This window comes from Oncorhynchus tshawytscha, linkage group LG12 (genome assembly GCF_018296145.1).
Source record: "Oncorhynchus tshawytscha isolate Ot180627B linkage group LG12, Otsh_v2.0, whole genome shotgun sequence".
Taxonomy (NCBI): domain Eukaryota; kingdom Metazoa; phylum Chordata; class Actinopteri; order Salmoniformes; family Salmonidae; genus Oncorhynchus; species Oncorhynchus tshawytscha.
In genome coordinates this window covers 10,769,405-10,791,526 of record NC_056440.1, presented here as the reverse complement: position 1 = coordinate 10,791,526, position 22,122 = coordinate 10,769,405, and the positions used below count along the sequence as shown (strand labels likewise).

General features: G+C 44.1%; 1 protein-coding gene across 3 annotated transcripts in view; it reads right to left on the bottom strand.

Annotated features, from left to right (window-relative positions):
- Positions 1-3,737: 3,737 nt before the first annotated feature.
- LOC112236532 (kremen protein 1) overlaps positions 3,738-22,122 on the bottom strand; it is a 118,314-nt gene continuing 99,929 nt past the window's right edge. For 2 of the 3 annotated variants that reach the window (XM_024405124.2, XM_024405121.2), the window contains exons 5-11: positions 18,884-19,037; positions 17,423-17,532; positions 15,483-15,578; positions 15,190-15,316; positions 9,534-9,743; positions 8,855-8,939; positions 3,738-8,589 (exon numbers count right to left, since the gene is read on the bottom strand). In XM_024405124.2, the coding sequence (XP_024260892.1) occupies positions 8,430-8,589; positions 8,855-8,939; positions 9,534-9,743; positions 15,190-15,316; positions 15,483-15,578; positions 17,423-17,532; positions 18,884-19,037 (942 nt within the window). In that variant the 3' untranslated portion in view covers positions 3,738-8,429. The remainder of the gene's footprint in view (positions 8,590-8,854; positions 8,940-9,533; positions 9,744-15,189; positions 15,317-15,482; positions 15,579-17,422; positions 17,533-18,883; positions 19,038-22,122) is intronic. The other variant, XM_024405122.2, reaches the window with a different exon arrangement.

The following is a 22,122-nucleotide window of genomic DNA, read 5'->3' as shown; positions in this document are numbered from 1 at the left end:
GCCACTCTTCCATAAAGGCCAGATTTGTGCAATATACGACTGATTGTTGTCCTATGGACAGAGTCTCCCACCTCAGCTGTAGATCTCTGCAGTTCATCCAGAGTGATCATGGGCCTCTTGGCTGCATCTCTGATCAGTCTTTTCCTTGTATGAGCTGAAAGTTTAGAGGGACGGCCAGGTCTTGGTAGATTTGCAGTGGTCTGATACTTCTTCCATTTCAATATTATCGCTTGCACAGTGCTCCTTGGGATGTTTAAAGCTTGGGATTTTTTTTTGTATCCAAATCCAGCTTTAAACTTCTTCACAACAGTATCTCGGACCAGCCTGGTGTGTTCCTTGTTCTTCATGATGCTCCCTGCGCTTTTAACGGACCTCTGAGACTATCACAGTGCAGGTGCATTTATACGGAGACTTGATTACACACAGGTGGATTGTATTTATCATCATTAGTCATTTAGGTCAACATTGGATCATTCAGAGATCCTCACTGAACTTCTGGAGAGAGTTTGCTGCACTGAAAGTAAAGGGGCTGAATAATTTTGCACGCCCAATTTTTCAGTTTTTGATTTGTTAAAAAAAATTGAAATATCCAATAAATGTCATTCCACTTCATGATTGTGTCCCACTTGTTGTTGATTCTTCACAAAAAAATACAGTTTTATATCTTTATGTTTGAAGCCTGAAATGTGGCAAAAGGTCGCAAAGTTCAAGGGGGCCGAATACTTTCGCAAGGCACTGTAGATACCGAGCAGCTCTAGGAGGTCCGAAATGTGACAAACTGACTTGTTGGAAATGTGGCATCCTATGACAGTGCCACGTTGAAAGTCAGTGAGCTCTTCAGTACAGGCCATTCTACTGCCAATGTTTGTCTATGGAGATTGCATGGCGGTGTGCTCGATTATACACGCCTGTCAGCAATGGGTGTGGCTGAAATAGCCGAATCCACTAATTTGAAGGGGTGTCCATGTACTTTTGTATATAGTGTATTTTCTCAATTTGATTTTTTAAAATCAAAAACTCCTATACCAACAATACTTTGCAGGTTTTGACATCAAGAAAGGAGCAGATTGCTGGTGGCTTCGGTGATGGAGGCGTATCGTGTAAGTAGGTACTAAATTGCCCAAAGAGTTTTGTCATGTCATGTTGCTAGTAGGTGATTAAAAACGAAGATAGCCAGCTATCTAAGTGCACTGGTCCATGCAAAACAAACTGTCCCTCTCGGACCTAGCATGGTGTTTGGGGATGTAATAAATTAGCTAGCAAGCTACAACAACTCCATCAACATTGCACGTTTTGCAGAAAGGAATAACTACCTCTCGGATCAATGTAATTTTTTATTCCAAGGTATGTCTTTATTTTTGCTGAACTGCCTGATCTTTATTGGCCGATATAACTTGTGGGATATCATGGCAGCCAATGTTTGTGTTAACCATTATACCGGGATTTTAACCATTATACAGGGATTTACTGTTACTGCAGCTAGTAACATTAGCACTCAGGTTAGAATGTGGCTAGCTATAGCTACCATTGGCCAACAACAGAGTTTTTGCCAGTTTGGTTACAGACATTCAATGTCTACTGTGATGATAAAGGTTTAGCTCGATGTTGTGTAAGAGTAGGAGAAATGCTAATGTGCTGAACTGTTAGTAAGTGATGTTTCAAGGCTGCTAGTGGTTAGCTAGGAGGGGTAAAAATCCTATTTTCCCTAACCCTTAAACCTAATCCTTACAATAACCAGTAACCCGTAACCCGTAACCCAAAGCCAAAACCTAAATCTAACTCCTAAATCTAACTCCTGAACCTAAACACTAACACTAACCCTAATTGTAACCCTAAACCTAACCCCTGAGCCTAAAATAAACCCCTTGAGGGAGACTTTTCCTTGTTTTACCATCCTCGTGGGGACTTTGGGGGATTTTAGGTTTTTTAACCCAGATCACCAGAAACATTTGTTACATTTGAAAAGGTCCTGAGAATGTGGACGCCTTCCTCCCCCCAATAAATGACAAACTAATGCCCAGCACTGGGAGAGGATTTGTGATGCTCGGAGCCAGAGCGCGCTGCTTAAACCACTGCGCTAATTCATAATACTCTATCTAGTAAGCCGCAATAATACTGTGAATACTGTTGATACCTGACTATAATAGCTTGTTTTGTTTTGTTTGTTTGTTTTGTTTGTTTTAAGCCTTCGCCAAACCATGGCCCTAATCTTAACCACTCAGAATCAATGCCCAACCTTAACCCTTGTTTTAACCCTGTAACTATGTGGAATTATCCCTGTAACCACGCGGAATTATTTTGTCAAAAATTGAAGTTGATCCGCAATACGTTGAATTTCGAAGGGAAACTGAGATCTTGTTGTTATAACCGTCCCACTCTGACTTCTTTACCTCTTTATGTTTTAGGACTGAAAGTGCCGGGTTTTGTTCATCGACAAACAATTTCTCTTCTCCATGGTAACAGGACACTCAGGTCCATTGTCTCCATTGTTGGGTTAATAACAGACTAGGTCTCAGGTTTAGAGGGAGATGCTGGCACCAGTCTTTTCTCATGGCCTCTGCTACAGTGAAGGTGACAGGGGAAATAGTGGGACAGGGCCATAGCCATCCCATAGGGACCCGGTGGATTGAGTTGAACGAGAGAGAGTCTCAGGATTTGTGTTACAGCCTGACAATAGCCAGCTAGCTCCAATGGACCAGTGCAGAGATGCAAGGCGAGGAAGGAGTCTGTCGTTTGGGTCTGTGTGACAGCAAGGGGTTCAGTCTCTTTCAACTCTTCCTCTCCCTCAATGAGAGGTCAGTGTCACAGACCCCCCCATGCTATTCTGAGTTAATAGAGCTTGCTACAGAGTATTGTGTTCATTATTCTGGGCCTATGGCTACAAACTAGTAGGGAAGTATAGTGTGCCACCAGCAGAGGGAGTGAGAGGATCATATTTCAGAGAGAGAGAGAGACAAACACTGAACTGCACTTCCTAACCTCCTGCCCATATTATAGACACATATTTCCCTCAGATTACACAGATCCACAAAAAATCCAAAAACAAACCCGATTTTGATAAACTCCCATATTTACTGGGTGAAATACCACAGTGTGACATCACAGCAGCAATATTTGTGACCTGTTGCCACAAGGGCAACCAGTGAAGAATAAACGCCAATGGAAATAGAACCCATATTTATTTATTGTCCCTTTTGTACTTTAAGTATTTGCACATCAGTACACCAGTGTATATATATATAATATGAACTTTGTAATGTCTTTATTCTTTTGGAACATCTGTATGTGTAATGTTTACTGTTCATTTTTGTTGTTTATATCACTTTTGTTTATAATCTACTTCACTTGCTTGGCAATGTTAACATTTGTTTCCCATGCCAATAAAGCCCTTACATTGAATTGAATTGGGAGAGAGCGTTGTAAACAAGGACATGTTTAAAACTTTAAGAAGAGGTACTTCATGATAGTAAAATGTCATTGAGGGTTTACAGTGAGTGTGTTCATGTTTATATACTACAATATTTTTCTCTTTGTACATAATATCTCCAGTGTGAGATTCTTCTGTTACTTTGCATCTCTCTTTGCGTGTAGGCTACATAACCAAGGTCTAGTTCCGTACATCAGTTGTAAATCCAGAGAGTGAACTAAAGATCTGTATATTTTGTCTTCCTAAAATGAGTAGGGTATGTCTTGTATGCAGGATTGACAGACCAAAAAATCAAGTCTCAACATGGGGATAAGAAACATGCATGCAGTATTTATTTAGCAAACACATTAAATAAGACTACAAAGGTACTTCACTTATACAAAATACTAGATTCCATTCACATACAAAATAACAATAATTTACTGTATAAATTAAAATTTCACTATTTCATTTACAATTTTCATGAAAACAATGTTTAGTATTCCCCGTCAAAACCAATGTTTGCCCCCTATCACATAGGACTGCTCGTCTCATGAACAGAGTACCATGTAGGGTTTAAGAATTCTGGGAACTTTCCTAAATCCCAAGGTTTTCCACAAATCATGGTTGGAGGGTTCCGGATCATGGTTGGAGGGTTCCGGATCATGGTTGGAGGGTTCCGGATCATGGTTGGAGGGTTCCGGATCATGGTTGGAGGGTTCCGGATCATGGTTGGAAGGTTCCGGATTTCCTCCTTATAACCCCCTGATTCAAGGTATCTTCCAACCAGGATTCGTGGAAAACATGGGAATTTTGCAACCCTAGTACCGTGTAACATTCGGATGAACAACAGCTAAAAAGAAGAGACAGCTTCCCTTATTATTATAAGGTACTGTAGAATTGTCCAGTTGACTGGAGGACATGGGAGAGAATGGAGTTGGTATTTTTCACCAGGCTATCCAAACAGATATGGCCTTCCTAGATTTAAACTGTCAGATTAGATTATTTTCTATGTTTAACAAGGACTCCTCTCTCTGATGTCCTTCATACACACAAGCTCTCCCTTTCTCTCTCATACACTCTCTTTCATGCACACACACTCTCTCTCTCTCACACACACACACACACACACACACACACGCAAACACACCCTCAGTCTCCCTTACCCACTCTTCCGCTCTCTTTCTACCTCTCAGCATGAACTGCTCTGAACAGCACAGACCCAGGGGCACGTGCTCTTTCTTGTCTTGCTATAATTAACATGAGTTACTGATGAGCAGACTTCCAAAGTAAAACATGAGGTCACCCAGCAGACAAACATCAGAGGGAAAAATGACGAACGTTCCCTACATTGTGAGGCCCCCTTATTAACTGACAGGCACACCTAGGCTACTGTAAATCTTATCCCTCATTCCAATGTGTCAATGACTCCATCCCAAACGACACCCTGTTCCCTATATAGTGCCCTACTTTTGACTAGGGCCCAGTAATGCGCTATAGGGTGCCGTTGGGACACAGCCATTACAATTTTGCATATAAACTGTAACCCTTTTGCTACAGCAGGTGCTCTAAATGTAATGTTTGTCTTTTGGTTTCCAGAACAACAGAACTGTGTAAAGTTTCAAATGGTTTTGATTTCCAAAAGTGCAGAACCAAATGGTTTTGGTTTCCAGAATAACAAAACCGTATATTAGGTAGTTGTTGGGGAATTGTTAGATTATTTCTTAGATATTACTGCACTGTCGGAACTAAAAGCACAAGCATTTCTCTACACTCGCATTAACATCTGCTAACCATGTGTCTGTGACAAATAACATTTGATTTGATTTCTGTAACATTTCAAATGGTTTTGGTTTCCAGAAGAGATAAGAGCCAAACTGGATGAAATACTATTTATCTATCATTGTACAACTAGCAAAGCATCTAAAAGCAATTATAAAATAAAAAAAACTTTGATGAACATCTTTTTACAGCTACAAGTGCATGAACGTTTTGAACCAGATTAATCAGCTCTGACTGTGTTTCTGATTGGTGGGAAAGACAACCTGAAAAGTGCTTGACCAATAGAAATAGAATCCTAACATTATTATACATGTAAAACCTGATATATAAACATATATCTCATATTGGTATGGTTTAACCTATCTGAAACAGTGACATTAACCTGCTGTCTGCTAACACAGTGGACACTGAAACAGTGACATTAACCTGCTGTCTGCTAACACAGTGGACTATCGATGAGTGCTTTTATCCATCCACCCCATATTATTTGTGATTTAGCTGAGAGTTGAGTGAGGTTGTTTGGGTCTGCTGAGCCCTCTGAATGTAGGGATCTGAAGCTGCTGAATATGGGGGGGGGCTGGGGGGCCCCTCCAGCTAAGTTGCAGTTCATGAGTAAGTACACAAACGACTGATGGATTTCACCATCTCTTTGAAATAGCAGGACATATGTCACATTGAATTACACAACATACAACAGGATTTACCCCCTCCTTGTAATCAAGTGGCAACGTAAGGAGAACAATATGTTCAGTAATGTCCAAGAGGACACAAGACCACATAGAAAATAAAAGTGGGGGGAAAATTAAGCAAATGTTTATTTTCAAAGTCTCACCCATTCTACTATAATTCTCATTGACATAGTCTGTTATACAGTGACATAGTCTGGTATAGAGTGACAGTCTGTTATAGGGTGACGTAGTCTGTTATAGGGTGGACAAGGATCCCAACTAATAGACTCAGAAACACAGGGAGCAGGGGGAGAGGGGGAGTGGAGTGGAGAGGGGTGGAGAGGAGAGGGGTGGAGAGGAGAGGAGAGGAGAGGGGTGAGGAGGAGAGGAGGAGAGGGGTGGAGAGGAGAGGAGAGGAGAGGGAGTGAGAAAAGCCTACAGTAGCAGGCTTGCAGAAGATACTTAAGGCTTAAACACAGTGTGTGTTCCTAATGTCACCCTACTCCCTATATAATACACTACGTCTGACCAGAACCCTATCGGCTATTTGGGACATAGCCAGTCAAACCAGATCAGAACCAACAGCTGAGTGGACAAGAGAGAGAGAACCTATGAGCATTTCAAAAACTATTTTAAAAGGTCAAAATCATGCTTTTCATAAAATTGGATGAAAAGTGGATGAAACCAGATCTAAGTATGATGACCAAAGTATGAAAAATGACTTCTACATTGATTAAGTTTGATCATAAGGTTACTGGTCAAACACTTGGATTAAGGAGGTGAGGTTATGAAGGGGAAAGGTTGACATCACCCTAACTCAGTCATTTTAATACACCAATGGTAACATAGCGTTCCCTTACCTAATTTAAATAAGTACCACCTTGTAACCAACATCGGAGAAAGTGTGTTTGGAGGGGCGTTGTTTATATAGCTAGATAGCTACTCTACTGGTGCCAAACTTTGACTGTAGGGTGTCAGCAAATATAATTAAAAGTCTACCCTATTCATCTATGGAAAAGATAACTATGTTATGATAACTATAACTATGTCATCTGTGTCTGGTGTTAGCTAGTTACTGGCTAGGTAGGTTTTCAGCCAGCATGGAACGCTCAAAACTCTGATGTAGTTGTCATGTCAACACATCCGTCAGTTCTGCTGTGGATCGAATCACAAGAGATATGGGAGATGTACAAAACATTTACATAACTGATGCAACGTCAATGTTGTTGTGTGTTTCACCAAATTATCTTGAGATGATTTTACTGCAACACTGCTCACTGTATTCAAGCTGCGTTTAGGCGTTAGACGTTTCAAACTTCCTCGTAGTTAGCCATCCGCAAGCGTTTCAAACTTCCTCGTAGTTAGCCATCCGCAAGCGTTTCAAACTTCCTCGTAGTTAGCCATCCGCAAGCGTTTCGATCCCCCACAAATATTATGGGTGATATTAATATTTAATCACTCAAAAGGCTATTTTACATGGGAATCCGTATGACTGTTCGGGACCTTAAAACGGCAGTTGTTAAATTACACCCGACCCTCTTCTACCTTTCTTCTCCTTTTGTTTCCTTACTTACTTCCCTCTCCCCCTCCATCCACCCCGTCATTGGAGAGACTTCTGACATGGTTCCCTCCAGAGGCAGTGTGGCATAGAGAGAGAGAGTGAGGAAGCGAGCAAGTGTTGTTTTTCTCTCTGTATTTATGTCTTTTTTTAGATGCGTTCTTTCTTCAGGACTTACTCATGCTATCTATTCTCCTTGCTCCAGATAGAGCAGGTAAATCACCTCTCTTCTCTCTCTCTATACCAAACTCTGGCCTACATAACACACCATAATTACAGGTAACTCATTGCTGTCCGAGAGGAAAGGGGGTCCCTTTCAGGCTTAGCTGGCTGTGGTGTTTGAATAACTGCCGATTGTCCATAGTGGTATTAATTGTACTTACATAACTGAGTCAGAGTTACATGTACCGTAATATGACGGGGTTGATGTCCTCGTCCCTTGATAACGATCAGGATTCAACCCCCTTTTTCTATGTGAGACACCAGTCACAGTCACTGACAGGGAATATGCATGGCTCCCTTTGTTGTTCGCAGATTATTAAATGAGGAGAGATGCGTAGTCTGTCATTTTGTGCCCCACTTGGAAACAGTTACAATGGAAGACCTGCATTCTGGAGGAGTCCTGTGGAAACTGGAATCTGATTTGGCCCCAGCCAACCCCTGTCTTTAGAGGAGGACTTCAATAATCTATCAGACATCCATGGAGAGACAATGGAAGTAGAACCCCAAGAATATGAGTGCCCTGCAGTAAAATGTCCACCTTGAGCTGTTTGTACATCTACTCTCCTCTCCTGCCTTGTACACAGCAGACACAGACAGCCCTGTCTGGGCCATTTTGGTAGTAGTCTCTCAGTGAGTCACTGAATCAGTCATTAGTTAGCATGTTAGCTTTGTAGCTCAGTGCCCCATGGAGTCTCATTGATTTGGGGCGGCCAGCTCTGTTGCTAGCTCTGGTACGGTAGGCCCTGGTACAGGGTTCAGTAGTGATGGCGGTAGTATACCAGACTGCAGTTCCCTAGTTGCCCACCAGAGGGCTGAGGTCTCCGTGGTGGTTCTTTAGCTTTTTCTTGAAAAGAGAGATGGTGGAGGGCTGGTAGAGGATGATCCAGGGCTCAGACCCAGAACTCTGACCGCTGCAGCTCTCTGAACCACTGATGGTCGGGATGTTGGGAGATCTGGAAGAGAAGAGGGGGAGAGGAGGCCCGAGGGAAAAGGTAATGGGAGGGAAGGAGGGCGAAGGAGAGGAAGAGAGACACAGAGACATCGCACAGAGAATAGTAACATTAGGTTATACATTCCATTAGCTTGTGGCTCTTACAACCTTAAAAAGACATCACTTGGCATCAACTATACTTCTGTTACACTCTGAGGTTTTAGGACAATACTTGACAACTTTATTGTTCATAAGTTACAGTGAACAACAGGAAATGTGATACTTACTTGACTGTGACATGAAGCAGTAGTTTGGTCACCATGACAATGACTGTCAGAGTCAGGAGAGCAGCCAGAGTGTAGATGGTCCACTCTGACAACACACAAACAGAATTTACCTCAGACACTTCAGAGGAATACATACCAGTTAGCACTTCTAGAGAATCTGGAGGCATTTTATAGGCCCTCAGATCAGAAAGATATACAAGGGGGCTATAAAACAAAAATAGTTGTTCAGATCTAGACCATATGAGTTTGTACACTACTATAATGCTTGTACTGCCAGCACACACGTTACCCCAAAGACCTTTATCAGAACATATTCTGAGGGCAAAATATTAGTACACACGTTATTACATCAGCGTTATATATCTGACAGTATTTGGCCCAGGTCTCACACCTTCTTCATAACACATGATGTGCATGGTGAACAATAACTTGTTAAATACATCCTTGCACATGTCATAAAAACATAGTGAGACCAGGTAGCTATAACAAGGAACCCTATAGGAGAAAGCCTTCTGTTCAATCTAAAAGGATTTACTAGGCATTACCTATGCCCTTTGTTAATGTACAGCCCTGTGACCGAAGCCTCCTTAGTAGAAATAGTACCAACCCCTATCAGAGAGAAAGGTATGGTGAGAGAGAGACAGGGGAAGGATGGAGAGAGATGATGATGTCTACATACTAGAGGTGTATCCGTTGGTACCGTTGGGTCCGACCCACTGACCTGGCATGTTGTGCTCCGGTTTACCAGGACTGGATGTTATCACGTAGAGGATTTGTGAGGAGCGACCATTAGTTTTCTCCGTTGCTCCTCCCAACTGAGGCTCCACCGTACTGGTGTCCTCTTCCTCCTCCTCCTCTTCTTCATCCATAGGCCTGGACCCTCTCAGAGCTGAAACAACAATAATAACAACAACACACATCAGAATGTGTCCATGTGTCTACCTGTGGCTGCTGCTGCGTTTGTCCCCAAACCAGGAACACTTGGTTTTCTTCATGTCATTAAAATACTAAAAGTCAAGACATGGATGTCTAAATCAGGAAAATATTATATATCCTTATGAGATGACAAAACATGCTGGAAGTTAATCTCATTCCTTATCTCTACCATGACTGGTGACCAGACTGAATCTTCACCAGAAGTCACCAGAAGTAAACAAATAGTTTGAGTTGTCTCCACACAACAGAAGTACAAAAGGGAAAATAAATAAATGTGGGTTGTATTTACAATGGTGTTTGTTCTTCACTTTTCTTGTGGCGACAGGTCACAAATCTTGCTGCTGTGATGGTACACTGTTGTATTTCACCCAGTAGATATGGGAGTTTATCAAAATTGGGTTTGTTTTTGAATTATTTGTGGGTCTGTGTAATCTGAGGGAAATATGTGTCTATAATATGGTCATACATTTGGCAGGAAGTTAGGAAGTGCAGCTCAGTTTCCACGTCATTTTGTGGGCAGTGAGCACATAGCCTGTCTTCTCTTGAGAGCTAGGTCTGACTTTGGAGACTTTTCTCAATAGCAAGGCTATGCTCACTGAATCTGTACATAGTCAAAGCTTTCATTACTGTTGGGTCAGTCACAGTGGTCAGGTATTCTGCCACTGTGTACTCTCAGTTTAGGGCCAAAAAGCATTCTATCTGGGTGTGTTTGTGAACAGAACCCCAGGACCAGCTTTCTTAGGGGACTATTCTCCAGGTTCATCTCTCTGTAGGTAATGGCTTTGTTATGGAAGGTTTGGGATTCGCTTCCTTTTAGGTGGTTGTAGAATTGAACGTCTCTTTTCTGGAATTTGATCACTAGCGGGAAACGGCCTACTTCTACTCTGCATGCATTATCTGGTGTTTTACGTTGTATATTGGGGAAATGTCTACTGAATTCTGTCAACTGTACCTTTTTTGGAAAAACATTATTTTTTGTCTTAATGAGATTTACTGTCAGGGTCCAGATCTGACAAAATCTGTGAAGAATATCTAGGTGCTACTGTAGGCCCTCCTTGGTTGGGGACAGATAATCAGCAAACGGTAGACATTTGACTTCAGATTCTAATAGAGTGAGGCCAAGTGCTGCAGACTGTTCTAGTGCCCTTGCCAATTTGTTGATATATATGTTGAAGAGGGTGGGGCTTAAGCAGCATCCCTGTCTCACCCCACAGTCCTGTGGAAAGAAATATGTTTTTTTGCCAATTCTAACTGCACTCTTGTTGTTTGTGTACATGGATTTTATAATGTTGTATGTTTTTTTCCCCCAATACCACTTTCCATCAATTTGCATAGCAAACCCTCATTCCATTTTTAGGTCAACAAAGCATGAAAATACTTTGCCTTTGTTTTGTTTTGTTTATTTGTCAATTAGGGTGGGCAGGGTGGATACGTGGTCTGTTGTATGGTCATTTGGTAAAACTACAATTTGACATTTGCTCAGTACATTGTTTCACTGTGGAAATGTACAAGTCTGCTGTTAATAATAATGCAGAGGATTTTCCCAAAGTTGTTGTTGACGCATATCCCACGGTAGTTATTGGGAACAAATTTGTCTCCACTTTTGTGGATTGGAGTGATCAGTCCTTGGTTCCAAATATTGGGGTAGATGACAGAGCTGAGGATGATGTTAAAGAGTTTAAGTATAGCCAATAAAAATGCGTGGTCTGTGTATTTGATCATTTTATTGAGGATACCATCAACACCACAGGCCTTTTTGGGTTGGAGGGTTTGTATTTTGTCCTGTAGTTCATTCAATGTAATTGGAGAATCCAGTGGGTTCTGGTAGTCTTTAATAGTTGATTCTAAGATTTGTATTTGATCATGTATATGTTTTTACAGTTTATTCTTTGTTATAGAGACAAAAAGATTGGAGAAGTGGTTTATCCACACATCTCCGTTTTGGATAGATAACTCTTCGTGTTGTTGTTTGTTTAGTGTTTTCCAAATTTCCCAGAAGTGATTAGATTCTATGGATTCTTCAATTACATTGAGCTGATTGCTGACGTGCTGTTCCTTCTTTTTCCGTAGTGTATTTCTGTATTGTTTTAGTGAGTCACCATAGTGAAGGCGCAGACTTAGGTTTTCTGGGTCTCTATGCTTTTGGTTGGACAGGTTTCTCAATTTCTTTCTTAGGTTTTTGCATTCTTCATCAAACCATTTCTCATTGTTGTTCATTTTCTTCGGTTGTCTGTTTGAAAAAAAATATTTTATAGGGAAGCGGATAGGTGAAATATACTGTTTCGGCTTTCTACTGACACGTTTGCACCTTCACTATTACAGTGAAATGTTTTGTCCAGGAAGTTGTCTGAAAGGGATTGAATTCATTGTTGTCTCATTGTTTTTTGGTAGGTTTCTGCACTACTTTTCTTCCATCTATAGTGTTTCTTAATTTTATGCAGTTCTTTTGGCTTTGATGTCTCATGAGTATTGCTCTGTTCAGATAGACTGTGTTTTTTCTGTGATCTGATAGGGGTGTCAGTGGGATGACTGTAAACGCTCTGAGATACTCTGGGTTGAGGTCAGTGATAAAGTAATCTACAGTACTACTGCCAAGGGATGAGCTGTAGGTGTACCTACCGTAACAGTCGAACACTCGAAGCCTACCATTGACTATGCACAGACCCAGCATGTGACAGAGTTGCAGGACTTGTGACCTGTTTTTGTTGGTTATGTTGTCATAGTTGCGTCTAAGAGGGCATATTTGGGAGGGAATACTGTCACCTCCAGGCCGGTGTTTGTCCCCTGTGTGCTGAGGGTGTTAGGTTCTTGTCCAGTTCTGGCATTTAGGTCACCACAGACTAGTACATGTCCCTGGGTCTGGAAATAGTTGATCTCCCCCTTCAGGATGGAGAAGCTGACATCGTTAAAGTATGGGGATTGTGTATCTCTCTCTGTAGCTCTCTCTCTCTGTAGCTCTCTCTCTCTCTGTAGCTCTCTCTCTCTCTCTGTAGCTCTCTCTCTCTGTAGCTCTCACTCTCTGTATGGGTGGTTGTGTGTGGGTGGTTGTGTGTGTGGGTGGTTGTGTATGTGGGTGGCTGTGTATGTTGGTTGTGTGTGTGTGTGGGTGGTTGTGTGTGGGTGGTTGTGTGTGGGTGGTTGTGTGTGCTGGTGGTTGTGTGTGTGGGTGGTTGTGTATGTTGGTGGTTGTGTGTGTGGGTGGTTGTGTGTGTGGGTGGTTGTGTGTGGGTGGTTAGGTGTGTGTGTGGTTATGTGTGGGTGGTTGTGTGTGTGGGTGGTTGTGTGTGTGTGGGTGGTTGTGTGTGGGTGGTTGTGTGAGGGTGTGTGTGGGTGTGGGTGGTCATGTGTATGGGTGGTTGTGTGTATGGGTGGTTGTGTGGGTGGTTGTGTATGGGTGGTTGGGGAAGGGTGGTTGTGTGTAGGTGGTTGTGTATGGGTGGTTGTGTGTGGGTGGTTGTGTATGGGTGGTTGTGTATGGGTGGTTGTGTGGGTGGTTGTGTATGGGTGGTTGTGTGTAGGTGGTTGTGTATGGGTGATTGTGTGCATGGGTGGTTGTGTGTGGGTGGTGTGTGTGGGTGGGTGGTTGTGTATGGGTGGTTACGTGTGGGTGGGTGGTTGTGTATGGGTGGTTGTGTTTGTGGGTGGTTGTGTGTGGGTGGTTGTGTGTGGGTGGTTGCGTGTGGGTGGGTGGTTACGTGTGGGTGGTGGGTGGTTGTGTATGGGTGGTTGTGTTTGTGGGTGGTTGTGTGTGGGTGGTTGTGTGAGGGTGGTTGTTTGAGGGTGGTTGTGTGAGGGTGGGGTGTGCGGGTGGTCATGTGTATGGGTGGTTGTGTGTATGGATGGTTGTGTATGGGTGGTTGTATATGGGTGGTTGTGTGTGGGTGGTTGTGTGTGGGTGGTTGTGTGTGTGGGTGGTTGTGTGTGGGTGGTTGTGTGAGGGTGGGTGTGTGTGGGTGGTTGGGTGTATGGGTGGTTGTGTGTGGTTGGTGTGTGTGGGTGGTTGTGTGTGGGTGGTTGTGTGTGGGTGGTTGTGTATGGGTGGTTGTGTATGGGTGGTTGTGTGTGGGTGGTTGTGTATGGGTGGTTGTGTATGGGTGGTTGTGTGTGGGTGGTTGTGTGTGGGTGGTTGTGTGTGGGTGGTTGTGTGTGGGTGGTTGTGTGTGGGTGGTTGTGTGTGGGTGGTTGGGTGTGTGGGTGGTTGTGTGTGGGTGGTTGGGTGTGTGGGTGGTTGGGTGTGTGGGTGGTTGTGTGTGGTTGGTTGTGTATGTGATTTATAGCCCTCTAGGCTCTTCGCTATAATGTCAACCATATCCACTAACTCAGAGAGAGTAGTGCTGAGAGCTGCTTTCCTTAAAGTAATGGACCTGAAACAATTGTGGATGTTTTCAACAGTTTGGTCTAAACAGAGAATTTCTATTTATCTGTAAATACTTTGATTCTATTATGATAAAGTGCGATAAAAACGTGGGTTGAGATTGAGAGGAGAATAAAGATAATGTGTTGATAAAATACACAGATATACCAGCATCATTAATGAATGCACAATAACAGCATGTCTAGATATAAGCAATGCTTGCTATGCAACAACATGTACCCTGCGAATTAGTACGTGTTCCTAGAAAAACGAAACATTTAAATATGCAACACCAATATCACCTGCTGCTGTGAGGCTAGTGGGAAGAGAAAAGGTGCCTGTCCTCCCTCTACCTCTCGCTGTGTGTGTGTGTGTGTGTGTGTGTGTGTGTGTGTGTGTGTGTGTGTGTGTGTGTGTGTGTGTGTGTGTGTGTGTGTGTGTGTGTGTGTGTGTGTGTGTGTGCGTGGTGTGTGGTGTGCGGGCGGATGTTCGGGCGGGTGGCGTGGTTGCTATGCAAAACCCTGCCATGGTACCCAGGATACCAGGATGTCAGCCTGCACCTGTTCACATTATAACTACCGGAGAGAAATGAGAAATGAATTTCTTCATGTGGTTCTCTGTGTGTGTCTTTATGTGGTCCAGTCGGTGTGCTGCTGGGACTGAAATCATTCAGAGAGAGAGGTCTGTAAATGATTATCTCCTCTGCTATCCTAGCTACTATAAAAACTTACTTTTTTTTTGAACAACTTGTTACAATTGTTTAGACAACCTCCAAACAACCTCCAAACAACCGCCGTGTGGGTGATATCATGTTAATGACCAGATTTGAGAACAATACCTCCAATCTACTCTGACAGGGAGTTTGAATAGAACGTCACCCTGTTGATTTGACTAGTAAAAGTCCCCTGCTACAGCATGTCTAAGTGTCTCTTACCTTGATATGGGACAGCAAACCCTGTGTCTGGTTGGTTTGGTCTGTGTGTGTGTGTGTGTGTGTGTGTGTGTGTGTGTGTGAGTGTGAGTGTGAGAGAGAGAGAGAACCCACCTTGATACGTGACAGCGAAGCCCTGTGCCTGATTGGTTCGGTCTGAGTAGAAGTAGAGGATAACATAGTCTCCAGTGACATTGACCAGCTCCCGGGGAGGGGTACGACCGTCAAACCTCGCCACCACCTGATTAATCAATCAACCAATCAAACTTTATTCTGTAACGTATAGCACATGTCATACAAGGAAGCAATACAACGTCCTTCACAGCACAAATAAAATAAATACAATGACTAATGGAGATAAATAAATACTTTTGGAGATAATAAAAAGAAGGGTAATAACATCTAACCTGGTTGGTGTAGCCGTCCAGCAGTTCAACCATGTCTGTCTGGTCTGAGATGTCAAAGAAGGTGAAGTTAAACAGGATCACGGAGGCTCCAGGGACCTAATAAGAATAATTAGACATATAGAAACCATATATATATTATTAATACAGAGTTATATCGTTATATATAGCTTCTCTGAAACCCAAATATAATTTACAATAGGCAAGAAACTGAAAGAAAAAAAACGAACAGCAAACTAAAGGACTGGGATATTGGGTAGGAGAGAGGAGGCAGGAGAGAGGAGGCAGGAGAGAGGAGGCAGGAGAGGTAGAGGTAGGAGAGAGGAGGTAGGAGAGAGGAGGTAGGAGAGAGGAGGCAGGAGAGAGGAGGCAGGAGAGAGGAGGCAGGAGAGAGGAGGCAGGAGAGAGGAGGCAGGAGAGGTAGAGGTAGGAGAGGTAGAGGTAGGAGAGGTAGAGGTAGGAGAGAGGAGGTAGGAGAGAGGAGGTAGGAGAGGTAGAGGTAGGAGAGGGGAGGTAGGAGAGGTAGAGGTAGGAGAGAGGAGGTATGAGAGAGGAGGTAGGAGAGGTAGAGGTAGGAGAGGAGGTAGAGAGAGGGGGTGAGAGAGGGGGTAAGAGAGAGGAGGTAGGAGAGGTAGAGGTAGGAGAGAGGAGGTATGAGAGAGGAGGTAGGACAGGTAGAGGTAGGAGAGAGGAGGTAGGAGAGGTAGAGGTAGGAGAGAGGAGGTAGGAGAGAGGAGGTATGAGAGAGGAGGTAGGAGAGGTAGAGGTAGGAGAGGTAGAGGTAGAGGTAGGAGAGAGAAGGTATGAGAGAGAGGCAAGAGAGAGGAGGTAGGAGAGGTAGAGGTAGGAGAGAGGAGGTAGAAGAGAGGAGGTAGAAGAGAGGAGGTAGAAGAGAGGAGGTAGGAGAGAGGAGGTAGGAGAGAGGAGGTAGGAGAGAGGAGGCAGGAGAGGTAGAGGTAGGAGAGAGGAGGTAGAAGAGAGGAGGTAGAAGAGAGGAGGTAGGAGAGAGGAGGTAGGAGAGAGGAGGCAGGAGAGAGGAGGTAGGAGAGAGGAGGCAGGAGAGGTAGAGGCAGGAGAGGTAGAGGCAGGAGAGGCAGAGGTAGGAGAGGTAGAGGTAGGAGAGGTAGAGGTAGGAGAGAGGAGGTAGGAGAGAGGAGGTAGGAGAGGAGAGGAGGAGAGGGGAGGTAGGAGAGGTAGAGGTAGGGAGAGGAGGAGGAGAGGAGATAGGAAGAGGAGGTAGAAGAGAGGAGGTAGAAGAGAGGAGGTAGAAGAGAGGAGGTAGGAGAAATGAGAAGAGGCAGGAGAGAGGACCTAGGACAGAGGAGGCCAGGTAGAGGCAAACCCTAGAGGCAGGAGAGGTAGAGGTAGGAGAGGAGAGGTAGGAGAGCCCCCAGAGCTGTTAAACAGTCGGAAAACTGTGACTTAATAATGGTTTCATTGAGAGGTAGGAGAGAGGAGGTAGGAGAGAGGAGGTAGGAGAGGTAGAGGTAGGGAGGGGAGGTAGGAGAGGTAGAGGTAGGAGAGAGGAGGTATGAGAGAGGAGGTAGGAGAGGTAGAGGTAGGAGAGAGGAGGTATGAGAGAGGGGGTATGAGAGAGGGGGTAAGAGAGAGGAGGTAGGAGACAGAGGAGGAGAGAGGAGGTATGAGAGAGGAGGTAGGACAGGTAGAGGTAGGAGAGAGGATTGGAGAGGTAGAGGTAGGAGAGAGGAGGTAGGAGAGAAGTTTAGGAGAGGTAGAGGTAGGAGAGGTAGAGGTAGGAGAGAGAAGGTATGAGAGAGGAGGCAAGAGAGAGGAGGTAGGAGAGGTAGAGGTAGGAGAGAGGAGGTAGAAGAGAGGAGGTAGAAGAGAGGAGGTAGGAGAGAGGAGGTAGGAGAGAGGAGAGAGGAGATAGGAGAGGAGGTAGGAGGGCCGTAACAGTAAATGAGTAAAGATCCAAGACGTACCTGGACAGTCCAGTAGCAAACCCTTCCGGCCCTGTACTTATCAGGGAAGTCAGGGGAGTAGACCACCCCAGAGGGCGCAGAGTAGTTACCCCCGCATGCCCCCACTCGAGCTGGAGTTAAACAGTCGGAAAACAGTTGACTTAATAACGGTTTCATTGTTGACGTTTGCATTGTGCAAAGTTTGTAAGTCTTTCAGACAGGTGTGTGTGTTTATGTTGTTATAGCCTATAGCTGTTCTGTTGTGTATTTGATGTTTTGTGTGGACCCCAGGTAGAGTAGCTGCTGCAAGTGCAGTACCTAATGGAGATCCTACTCAACTAAACTAATCCCTGTTGTACAACTCCCCCTAGTGACTCATATGTAAACTAAACCTTGTCGTACAACTCCCCGTAGTGACTCATATGTGAACTAAACCCTGTCATACAACTCCCCCAGAGACTCATATGTTGTCAGAGTTATTATAGAAATCACATACAACAGACTCTCTCAATGATGGGGTGGCAGGTAGCCTAGTGAGTTAGCCTAGTGGGGCGGTATTTAGCCTAGTGGTTAGTCTAGTGAGTTAGCCTAGTGGGGCGGTATGTAGCCTAGTGGTTAGAGTGTTGGACTTGTAACCGAAAGGTTGCAAGATCAAATTCCTGAGCTGACAAGGTAAAAATCTGTCATTCTGCCCCTGAACAAGGCAGTTAACCCACTGTTCCTGGGCCATCTTTGTAAATAATAATTTGTTCTTGACTTGCCTAGTTAAATAAAGGTACAATTTTAAAAATGATTCAGAGTGGAATGAAGAGTTTTCAACACATAGTGGAAAGATGAGACTGGATTGTGCAAGACACATTTGATCATTATTGTAATCATGTTCAGCTGCCTCCCAGCTGTCTCCCATTATCTAGCAGTTGTTTGCCATAAACCGGATGCTTGTGTAGCCTATTAAACAGAAATTTAGCATGTATTGTTCAGCCAAAATCAGCAAACTGTTTTTGACAACAAAGGGAGAGATATAACATTCTCTTCACATGACCGTTCTAATAAGTACGTTTTGAGAGTGGTGGTGCGATCCCTCCATATTGGATTATCTGATTTCTTTTCAACGTTGGTTCTGAGATCATCTATTCAATGGTGGGTGGAGTATTGACGTGTCAGTTTACTAGAATGTCATCTTTTGAAAATACAGTTTTATTTCTCCATGCACCAGAAAATACTCCACTTTGTACACATTAGGTGAAGCACCATATAACTATTTTGAGCACCATAGAAGCACCGGTGGGAAGTTTATAGTTGGTTTAGATCATGTGTAGAGGACCAGACCAGGGCAAATGACCTACTCACTGTCAAACATCTACACAGACCGAAGCAAATGATGTCCTACTCACTATCAAACATGTACACAGACCGAAGCAAATGATGTCCTACTCACTGTCAAACATCTACACAGACCGAAGCAAATGATGTCCTACTCACTGTCGAAGACGATGACCCATCCATCTCCCCCACAAGGCTGGGTGTGGTCACCGAAACACACGTGGTTGCATTCCATGCTGGGCGCCTGGCCATGGCGACGCAGGTCCAGGTCGTTGCCACAGAAACAGGCATAACCCGACTCCATCCCGGCAAGCTTTGGAACAGAGAGAGAAATGCAAATCAATCAACAGATTAGAATTTCAAATCTAACTTTATTTGTTTAGCACTTGTGTACCGCTTCACAAGAGGGTCAGGCTTTCCCCTTGACAAAGCACTGAGAAAGAAATCATCATTTGGATGAGAGAAAAAAGAAAATAAAAAACTTAAGAGGAACCAGATTTTAGAGGGGAGCTTGAACCTCCATAGACCAACACTTATGGAGTGATACTAGTGCCAACAGAAATGTAACGTGAATCCAATTAGTCTATAAAGCCTGTATAGCAGATAATCCGGAGCAAGACAGATATGGCACATGATCACAGTTATAGTACCATCTAATGTTAAGCATTTGATGATAATAATGTGGGCTGGTTTAGTTCAGAGCTTCGAGACAAACAGAAACAGTCACTCACTTTGGATATGTCCCAAAAGGAACCCAATCTATTTCCTATATAGTGCACTACTTTTGACCAGAGCCCTATCGGTCAAAAGTAGTGCATTGCATAGGGAATGGAGTGTTATCTGGGATGCAAGGTGACTCTTTGAGTACCATCTAAACATCAGAGGGCTAAATAGCATGAAATAGCATGGCCCTCAGACCGTTTAACCTTCATCTCTTAGTCAAACACAGCAAACATTTCCTAAAGCCGTGCTGCGCTGGGCTGCATTAGATTAAGAGAAAGAATTACAGGGTGGGTTCCAAATGGCACTCTGCTCCCTATGCGCCCTCCTCTCCTAGGGCCCTGGACAAAAGTAGCATGCTATAAAGGGAATAGGGTGGATTTGGATGACAGTCAAAACTCTTTAAGCATGTTGAACTTCCTTCCAGAATTCAGATGGAACCTAGTCATGCTCAGCAAAGAGTGTACGCAGACACACACGCAGACACACACGCAGACACACACGCAGACACACACACACACACACACACGCACACACACGCACACACACACACACACACACACACACACACACACACACACACACACACACAGACACACACACACACACGCACACACACACACGCACACACACGCACACAGACACACACACACACACGCACTCACATGCACACACACACACGCACGCACGCACGCACGCACACACACACACACGCGCGGCCAGTGTCTCCCGTTAAAAGAGGACCATTTATATAATGTTTCTTCCCATAAATGAATTCATACGAAAGTATGGCATCACTTTCCCTCATTCTGAAAATGTTCTCATGAAACTGGAATTTATATAGCCAGGATCCTATGTGTGTGTGTGTGTGTGTGTGTGTGTCCAACTCTGCCAACCGAACCAAAACTAAAGGCTGTGGGACATGAATCACTGCTTCATCATTACCTATTTATCAGGTAAAAGAGAAACGACTTCGGATGAAAACCCAACGTGAATTATTTTGCGTTAGCGAAGCAGAAAATGTTTGCTCGGGGCTTCTCAACCACTGACTGTCTGACTGACTCACTGACTGACTAGTGTAGTTGGTTTAGACATATAGATGTGGCGGTCTCAGGCTGTTGACATTGCATCACAACACACCATACTACATCACATCACATCAGTGTCATCTGTGGAGAGGGACTGACACACACACACACACAGACAGACAGGCACACACACACACACAGACAGACAGGCACACACACACACACACACACACACAGACAGACAGGCACACATGCACGCACAAGACACACACACGGACTGACTGTCACTGCTCATCAGCGCAGAGGGCGTCTGAAGGACGGGTCTGACCCAGGTCCAACCAGATGTGTTCACACACAACACAAACACCTGCCACTGTTTAGTGTAACCATGGTCAGTAGACAATAGAAGGCCAGTGTAACCATGGTCAGTAGACAATAGAAGGCCAGTGTAACCATGGTCAGTAGACAATAGAAGGCCAGTGTAACCATGGTCAGTAGACAATAGAAGGCCAGTGTAACCATGGTCAGTAGACAATAGAAGGCCAGTGTAACCATGGTCAGTAGACAATAGAAGGCCAGTGTAACCATGGTCAGTAGACAATAGAAGGCCAGTGTAGCCATGGTCAGTAGACAATACAAGGCCAGTGTAAGCATGGTCAGTAGACAATAGAAGGCCAGTGTAACCATGGTCAGTAGACAATAGAAGGCCAGTGTAACCATGGTCAGTAGACAATAGAAGGCCAGTGTAACCATGGTCAGTAGACAATAGAAGGCCAGTGTAACCATGGTCAGTAGACAATAGAAGGCCAGTGTAACCATGGTCAGTAGACAATAGAAGGCCAGTGTAACCATGGTCAGTAGACAATAGAAGGCCAGTGTAACCATGGTCAGTAGACAATAGAAGGCCAGTGTAACCATGGTCAGTAGACAATAGAAGGCCAGTGTAACCATGGTCAGTAGACAATAGAAGGCCAGTGTAACCATGGTCAGTAGACAATAGAAGGCCAGTGTAGCCATGGTCAGTAGACAATACAAGGCCAGTGTAAGCATGGTCAGTAGACAATAGAAGGCCAGTGTAACCATGGTCAGTAGACAATAGAAGGCCAGTGTAACCATGGTCAGTAGACAATAGAAGCCCAGTGTAACCATGGTCAGTAGACAATAGAAGGCCAGTGTAACCATGGTCAGTAGACAATAGAAGGCCAGTGTAACCATGGTCAGTAGACAATAGAAGGCCAGTGTAACCATGGTCAGTAGACAATAGAAGGCCAGTGTAACCATGGTCAGTAGACAATAGAAGGCCAGTGTAACCATGGTCAGTAGACAATAGAAGGCCAGTGTAACCATGGTCAGTAGACAATAGAAGGCCAGTGTAACCATGGTCAGTAGACAATAGAAGGCCAGTGTAACCATGGTCAGTAGACAATAGAAGGCCAGTGTAACCATGGTCAGTAGACAATAGAAGGCCAGTGTAACCATGGTCAGCAGACAATAGAAGGCCAGTGTAACCATGGTCAGCAGACAATAGAAGGCCAGTGTAACCATGGTCAGTAGACAATAGAAGGCCAGTGTAACCATGGTCAGTAGACAATAGAAGGCCAGTGTAACCATGGTCAGTAGACAATAGAAGGTCAGTGTAACCATGGTCAG